Source organism: Ruditapes philippinarum, unplaced genomic scaffold, assembly GCF_026571515.1.
Source record: "Ruditapes philippinarum isolate M1 unplaced genomic scaffold, ASM2657151v2 ctg20375_1_1_1_1, whole genome shotgun sequence".
Taxonomy (NCBI): domain Eukaryota; kingdom Metazoa; phylum Mollusca; class Bivalvia; order Venerida; family Veneridae; genus Ruditapes; species Ruditapes philippinarum.
In genome coordinates, this window is record NW_026855871.1 from 11,542 (window position 1) to 20,118 (window position 8,577).

General features: G+C 33.5%; 1 protein-coding gene across 1 annotated transcript; it reads right to left on the reverse strand.

The window, feature by feature from the left end:
* Positions 1–627: 627 nt before the first annotated feature.
* Positions 628–7,585, reverse strand: LOC132744669 (tetraspanin-11-like). The gene is made up of 7 exons (XM_060733428.1): positions 7,445–7,585; positions 5,321–5,512; positions 4,351–4,425; positions 3,189–3,293; positions 2,686–2,856; positions 1,984–2,067; positions 628–1,203 (listed from the first exon to the last, which is right to left on the reverse strand). Exons 1-7 carry the CDS (start codon positions 7,499–7,501, stop codon positions 1,138–1,140), a joined length of 750 nt encoding a protein of 249 aa, XP_060589411.1. The 5' UTR covers positions 7,502–7,585; the 3' UTR covers positions 628–1,137.
* Between the last annotated feature and the right edge of the window lie 992 nt (positions 7,586–8,577).

Below are 8,577 nucleotides of genomic sequence, written 5' to 3' on the forward strand. Positions count from 1 at the left end.
TTTTTCCAACAAAAAATAAATGCTGAAGGCCGCTTTAATACGAGTATGCTTTCTAAACTTACGGAGTAACATATATTTACGGGATTCCCTGACGGCCCATCATCGGAACAAAATGACGAATTATGACAACTGTAGCGTTCCATAGAAATGTAATAAAGAGGGAAAGAAAAAAGATGAATCATACTTGAGATTTTCATTTTGTTTTATTTTAAACACTTGTAACGTTTGAAAAGAATGCATCAGTAAAATGAAAAAAAAATCAAGAAAAAAAAAACAAAAAAAAAAAAAAAAAACCCATTTAATTTGAAATTTTCAAGCCAATTAAAATGATACAGAAAATAAACATGTGTTGCAATATGTCTAAATTAAGACATAATTTTGAATTTATTTTTCGAAATTACTGTGATTATGGCTTGTACTATATGGTTCAAGCTGTATGTCCAGTGCATTTAAAATACCTCATATACGTACATTGTATAAAAAACTCACACATATATGACGTATTTAATATATAATTGACTGTCGCCGAAAATAGGTTTCCAGTTAGTAAAAAGAAAATTAATGTTAAAAACGTAAAACGAAAAAACAATGCATCCTCAAACACAAAACTAACACAATAAGCCGACGTCAAAGAAAAATTTAAATGTTTATTATATGTTCATTAACATGTTTAATAAACCATTCAACTCCGTCTAATAATACAAATCATACTAAATGCTAAACACATAGAACAAATCTCAACCTTTTGAATTTCTACCTATTGAACTCCAGTGTACTATCTATGGTCATGTCCGGGTTTTAATTTTGGATCAGTCAATTCGTACATTTTTTTGGACTTTTGGTATCAAAACATTAGAATTCGGACCAGACTGTTTGAATGTACCTACAAACTAACTTTAGCGTTATACTCGTGGCATACGTTCGTTTCTATTGTTTTAATTCGCTCTGCAAAATATCTTACATAACATTTACTCTTGTTCCACTATTTTTCAATCTTGTCATCCCAAAACAAATTCCATTCTTTACAACAATGCACAATAAAAACAGTCAAAACAATTCTTTACAATCAACACGTGGTTGAAGGTCAAACCCAAGGTCACCGGAAGTACGTGCAATTTCTTCGCTGGTTCCCGTCTTCTAGAAGAAAATCTCCTGTTCTTTTGATTTTTTCCATAATACAAGAGATAGGACTATACCTATCAGCTGAAATTGTAAAATAAAATATTCTTTACTTTTTTTACAATACGAGTAAATTTCAAATTTTAGCCTGTTTGCGGCAATTGAATCTACCAGATTCAGCCGGCATATTTACAAGAAATGACGTATCAACTTATAAGGTTCATCCGAATTCATGACAGGCTAGAATGCTAGAATGTGTGGTCCATTCTTCAACATTACTGCATGAGCATTTTGTGAAATATGGCTGTTTTCATTGAAAGGTCTCCCGTTACAAGTTCAAATTTCTATAAAACTGTAAAAACTGCTTCAGTACTAATCAAACTTGGCACAAATGTTGACTGGACATATCAAAATTGCCAAAAATCACTATTTCGCGTTGATTTTTTCCATCAAAATGATTTCAAAGTGCTGCAACTTCTCAATAGATTGAGATAGAGTCAAAGACTTTTCAGCATTGGTTACACGTTACCTTATGATCGACTCAGGGTTATTTTTAGCCTTTCACAGGTCCAAAATTTTCTTGGGGATTAGAAGGGGGGGGGGGGGCTGCCGACCCCTTCAAACCCCCATACAGAAGGGGGCACATCCCCCTTCTGGCAACCCTGATGTTTATTTGTTTATTTTGGATAGGGGGCGGGGCCGAAAAAGTCACTTTTTAAACAACATTTCTTAAACAAAAACAAGTGTTGGGGCCTAAATAAGGCATTTTTTCACCATTTAAACAACAAAAAAGAGGAAGGAGGGTGAAAAAGGCGTTAAAATAAGAACTGAAATTAAATATGTTATGTGCAATAGGACTCATACCTGTACCATGGCGACGGACAAACAAACAGCCCCTACTATCAGTAAATTAGTCTTCAGAATGGACTCTAGTTCCGTCACACATCCCTAGAAAAGAAAATTTATCACATTTTGTAATTTCGCTAGACGTGTCTTAATCAGTTATACCGAGCATAACGGTAAGTTTTGGTCTAGATTTTGTAATGAAAACGTAGACTCTTCAAGAAACTTCACTGAGGTCCAAAAGCATAACTACATATAATCTGAAAGTCTTGCAGAGATCAAATTGGCACTTTAAGGGGAGGAAAAGAAATGCAATGGATAACAAGAAACATCTAGAATCAAATTAAAAACTGACTTTTATGATATTTTAAACCTGATTAAAAACGTTAACAGACTGCTGATTTTGGGGACATATTGTACAATAAAATGTTGTTTTTTTCCTGGAGGATTGATCTAAAAATTTTGCACATTATATATTGATCCAAACCTAAATAAAAAGATCCCAAAACACAAATCCCAAAAACAGTATTTCAGTCCCATTAAGTCAAAAAACTGCACTACTGTCCCCTAAATGTTGTAAATGTCCTGTAGCTGTGTGGGATAATTTGGTAAGTCTATGCAGGACTACAGGACTACTATTTGACCGCAAAATGATAAAACAACAAGCTTAAATATTCGTGTTTAGGATGGTAGTAAGTTTCAAAAACGAAAAGTGAATTTTACCTCCGAGTGGATTTTCGTGTCGTCAAAGTCATTATTGCAGCCGGATACAAGCATATCCTTGCAGCATGATATAGGCATTTTGCTGGTTCCACGCTCGGTGGCCTTGTCAGCGTCTTTGAAGTATGCTGATACAGCCCAATCTCCCGGTTCTGTGTAACCACAACACTTGATCTATAATACATACATATTCAAAAACAAACCAAATGGTATTAATTCAGCTAACTTCGACGTTTTCCACGTTTTCCATAACTTTTCACATCTATGCAGAAAGCGGTGTGTAGGAGCACATTTATCTCGGAGCACATTTGTCTCAGAGGTGTGACAGATTTGCTGGTAAAAATTCATATTTAAGATAGTCTTCATGTCAAAAAAACAAACCGAGCAGAGTTCCTTTTAAGATAGTGAAAGGCTTTTATAGGTCAACGGAAAAATGAACTTGCGTTTTGTAATTATAGTCTAGCTATAACTATTTTTGTTTGGGTTAAAAAATGGATAACTTATACCTTTTGTTGTAGTATGTTAATCCCTGTAGTAACGGCGTTATATTCCTTGTAGCCATATTTGTTGAGTAGAGCATCCTTTACCCTGTCATCTAGTACTGAACGAATCTGTAGTATATTAACATAATAATAAAACTAGTTATTTATTTACATCTTCTACAGACAGATGAGTTTGACCCTTCGTGAATACCATGAGAATACCATGTTTTTGTCGTTATTTGTGTGTTTTTTTTTTGTAATGGAGGTGACCTTCTTTGAATCTGAAATAGTCCATCACTTGTTTCAGGATCAGTCCAGTAGAGTTTCATAAAAATTCACCAAATAATTAAGGAGTATATCTCGTTTAAAGGCTTCTTTCTATCTCCAAACTTGTGGCAGGCCATCATTAGCACTTGAACCAAGTTTTATCACTTTTTTAGAAAAGTGCAACGTGACCACATGGGCCATTTATAGCTACCTTAAGACGTTTTTCATAACGTATCTTTTTGCGTGCTTAAAACTAATTATGATCAAGTTAACACCTGCCATTTGCTACTAAAGACCGAAAACCATTATGGATAATTTTGTAAATGCCATCTTATATGAAAATCCGTGTAGAGCTCTATCAAAAACTACCAAGATCAAAGTGAGAAACGATCAATTAAAGTTTCTCCCTTCCTTATTTTTTTACTCTGGTTGGCCATTTTATTCAAAATATTCTTTAACTATAATTATGATGACAATTTTTTGTAAATGGTTCCGTTCCCAAAGGAACATTCCTGTATAGTTTCTTCAAAATCTACCTAACATCTAAGGAGGAAATGTCGTTCAAAGGTTTTTCTATTTTCAGCTCTGGTGGCCATCTTGTTCAGTAGACTGGAACCATTTAAGCACGTGTTGGAGGTGACCACCCAAGGATCAATCCTGTATAGTTTTATCACTATTGGTGCAGGGGTTAAGGAGTAGATAGCGTTTTAAGTAAAAATGTTAACGACGGGCGACAGACGCCGGACGCCGGACACAATAGCTCACCTAGAGCACGTTTAATAAACAGAATAAAATGTATCTTTATACCTCAATATGCTTTAAAACTAATTATGGATCATTGTTATATCATTTGGGAGAAATTCTACTAAAGTCATCGGGTATAAAACATATACTTGTAGGTGTACTACATATTACATACCTTATCATAAAAAATAAAACCAAGGATTCCAGCGGCAGCCTCTACTAGGAACACTAGCACAAGGCAGATCATATACTATGAAAAAGAAAAAAAACACAAAACAAACAAATCATAGTTATCTCCCTTAAAAAGCCTTACAAGAAATGTTTAACTTTAATACTTTACTGTGTTATGGTTTATTCTGGTTAATTGTCAAAATATTTGCTCTTTAACTGTCGGTATAACTTATGAATGAATTAATCATATAGCTTTACTAAATTAAATACAGAACTAGCATGCGCGAAATATTACTTCCGCTCCTATGGAAATATCGCAATATAGATAGGTCTATTTCCCAAAACATCACGCTAATGATTATGTGTATTAAATCGATCTTGTTAGTTAAAGAAAAACAGGTCAATTTTTCAATATTATTACCTGTTTATCATTTAAGAATTTTGTTTATAAAATTTTTATGGACAAGATGGTTCAATGACAGCTATATCTTTGTTCATAGTAATTTCTAAAGTAAATTTTGAGCTTCATTCCGTGTATTAACTCGTTTCATTAAATAGTAAATCTTGCGCATGTGCAGCTCATTCTTCTTTGAGAACAGATAAAACGATATGTAAATTATTTTTCAACTTTTTGTTACATATCAGTGGACAATATTTTCGATTTAGTTTATTGCACATAATTATGGTGAAAAAATTAATATTGATACATGTGTGAAATCGTTCTTTTTTTATAATTCATATAGAGAGCTTTAAATAACAAAGATATAAGTTAACAAAATAATGTAACATTTTCTATGTCATAGATAAACATGCATTTTTTAAACACCAGTTAACACGTGGTTTTCAAATTAATTTACTTTAGAATCTTGTATACTTTTCATCAATATTATAACTGAAAGAGGCAGTTAAATGATACAGATACTAAATGTTACAGAAATTGCCGATTATGTACATGTATATTTTAATGATTTTACCACAAGTAGAAGTTTTCTGCTTTCTTCAATGGCTCCAACACAACCAGCCATCGCGATGAAAACGACAATACCCCCACCAGCTATGGCCACGTATGCCGCCATATTGATTAAGGAGGAACCAATGAGTTCTTCATATTGCGCCCTTACAAACAGTACAGACACACCAATTCCAGCAGTTCCAAGGCCAGCCAACTACATGAAAATTATAAAATGTACATAAAATGTCAATTAACTATACATGTAACAGTACATAAACAAATACCGATCACTTGTACACTAAAGAGCCGTCAGATTGTTAGATATTAACGTCTTGAGGAATCCCACGTTAGTACAAAGGCTTGACCCTCAAAACCTCGAACCAAGAAGAGGAACAAGTTTTTATAAGGACGGACGGACACTGGACCGATTGTTCTAATGGTTCATGATTAAATGATTACTGTAAACAAGAAAAAGTTGAATCAATGATTAAAAAAATTATTAAATGTTTAAAGGTTTTAAAAGGGGTTAAAATTTTGATATACAAACTTAAGAGCAATAAGAAAGTTTTATTCACTTAGAACGACAAATCAACATAGAACTACTGTATAAAAGGAATCATCTAATGCATATAGGTACTAGGAGTAGAGGGTTTAAAAACTGAAAATAGAAATCCACCAAAATGCGACCAGTGTTCCTTATGACCCCTTTGTACACCTGATTTTTAAGAATTTTTCGATACTGCGTCAATACAGTATACTGCAGTGTTTTGTCACTATTGATCTAAAATTGTTGAAAAATTCTAAAATTCATGAAAAATCCACAAAAAAAAAAAAGAAAAAAGGGAAAAAAGAGATCTAGATATAAAACAACAACAAACAACAACATCTACTGTATCACATGTTTGAAATACTAGATGTACACTGCACAATACATCATAAAATCGTGTTTGATATTAAATCTACGGAATGCCGTTAGGGCTATTGCCTATGAATGTGTTGATCTGAAACGCGATAGTCGATAGTACGATGGTGAAAACGCGAAATCACGATGGTGAAAATGCGAAAGCACGATGATGAAAACGCGAAAGTACGATGATGAAAACGCGACAGTACGATACTACGATGATGAAAGCGCGATAAACTATCGTGTTTTCACCATCGTACTGCCGCGTTTTCACCATCGTAGTTTCGTGATTTCGCGTTTTCATCATCGAACTGTCGTGTTTTCATCATCGTACTATCGCGTTTTCACCATCGTACTGTCGTGATTTCATCATCGTACTATCGCGTTTTCATCATCGTGCTTTCGCATTTTCACCATCGTGATTTCGCGTTTTCACCATCGTTCTATCGACTATCGCGTTTCAGATTTATAACACATTCATAGGCGATGGCCCTAACGGCATTCCGGAATGCCGTTAGGGCCATCGCCTATGAATGGTTTGATCTGAAACGCGATACTCAACAGTACGATGATGATAACGCGAAATCACGAAACTACGATGGTGAAAACGCAACAGTACGATGGTGAAAACACGATAGTTTATCGCGATTTCATCATCGTAGTATCGTACTGTCGCGATTTCATCATCGTACTATCGCGTTTTCATCATCGTACTTTCGCGTTTTCACCATCGTAGTTTCGTGATTTCGCGTTTTCACCATTGTACTATCGACTATCGCGTTTTAGATCAACACATTCATAGGCGATGGCCCTAACGGCATTCCGTATAAATCTGAGTGTACAGTATCTATGCCAAATATCAATGACGTAATTCTCAGTAATGACGTCATCAAATTGAATAAAAACGTCCCAGTACCACTGTACTGTAACTAGTCTACTGTACTAAAACACGAGACGCTTGCAATATTCATCTTTGTTGTAGAAGTTTGTTCTAATTTAATGTTCAAAAATAATCTTTGTGTCGCTAAATCTAGAATATCTTATAAATGGCATATAATCTATTTATGGTCGTTCTCAGTGGAATCAGATCTAGATTTATTTGAAGAATTTATTGAGAACATTCTAGATCTAGTGACGTCAATCTCAATGTTAGATTTTTATCATACCGTACTGTACCGAAAGGTTTAAAAAAACGTTATTATATCTAGAATAGATAAGAATTCAAATTGAATACAAACTTACAACAAAAAACAAATTAAAGATGATAAGAAGAGTCTTTGTTACAGCCTCTGAACACATCACTGCAAGAAAATACTCGTTTTGTTTCAATAACCTTCAGTAGCTTTTCTTTGCAGGCGAATGTTTGCAAATGGGGTATAAGCCTTCAAGGGATGTAACTCTTATCAATTTTATATGAGCCCATTTAGAAAATCTTGGTTTTTGAATATTTTAGAAAAAAAAATATCAAAAGCATATAGACTCTATAATGAGATAGCCTCTAATTAATAAATAAAGTAACTATGTAAAAAATTCGTAAAGCGAAATCATTTTAATGGTCTAAGACATAGGCCAGTACAGTAGCGTTGTACTTTATATATAGCCAGTTATTCTGTACATCTAAATGTTTATTTAAAGATCTGTAAGTGTCCGTCATTATAAAAAGAATTCATTTCTCCCTCCAAGTGTATCGTACCGTAATTTTTTTCGATTTATGCATAAAAAAATCAATAAACTATATGTATTAAGTAAGGGAAATAACTCGAGTTTCACAGACATACACATATCTATACAGTCATTATCTCTCTTTAGTTTTGATGAAACATTGAAATAAACATTTATTTTGCTGCATTTGTGTTTTGTCTTCAATACGAGAACTAAGAAATAGAATAAGGGCTGAGCCATGGTTTATATTATCAGTTATATAGATGTTTTACAATCAATTTATAATACAGCAGAATCATTTTATTTGAGAAAAAGCCAAAATTACTTCATTAATTGACAACAGCCGCGTATATAGATTATATAAACGGCGCCATTATCCAATGAAAATCGTTGTTACAAACCTCCATTATTGTTACATGCAAAAATAAATAAAAAAAAAGTTACATTGTCGAGCGAGTGTAATGGAAAAGAAGGAAATTAAGTTTGAATGAGTTTATTTATAAAATGTAATACCCACCCATACTTAACTAGCAACACTTGAATGAAATTTGCCTACTTGAAGATTTTTATCTCATGTCTGAAGCAGACAAATTATTCAGATAAAAAATTTAAAAAATGATATTAACCGTTTTATATTACGTGAAAATATTACAAAATCCAATGTAATGATTGAATGAAGACATGGCTCACGGGTGGACCTTTTTTGTTGGGGT

Bases quoted from the DNA above. Each gene is read 5' to 3' on its own strand.
- LOC132744669 (XM_060733428.1), bottom strand. From the start codon at position 7,501: ATGTGTTCAGAGGCTGTAACAAAGACTCTTCTTATCATCTTTAATTTG. The intron at 5,513-7,444 runs GTAAGTTTGTAT...ATTTTCATGTAG, and splicing joins TCTTTAATTTGTTTTTTGTT to TTGGCTGGCCTTGGAACTGC. The intron at 1,204-1,983 runs GTATGAGTCCTA...TTACAATTTCAG, and splicing joins TGTCCGTCGCCATGGTACAG to CTGATAGGTATAGTCCTATC.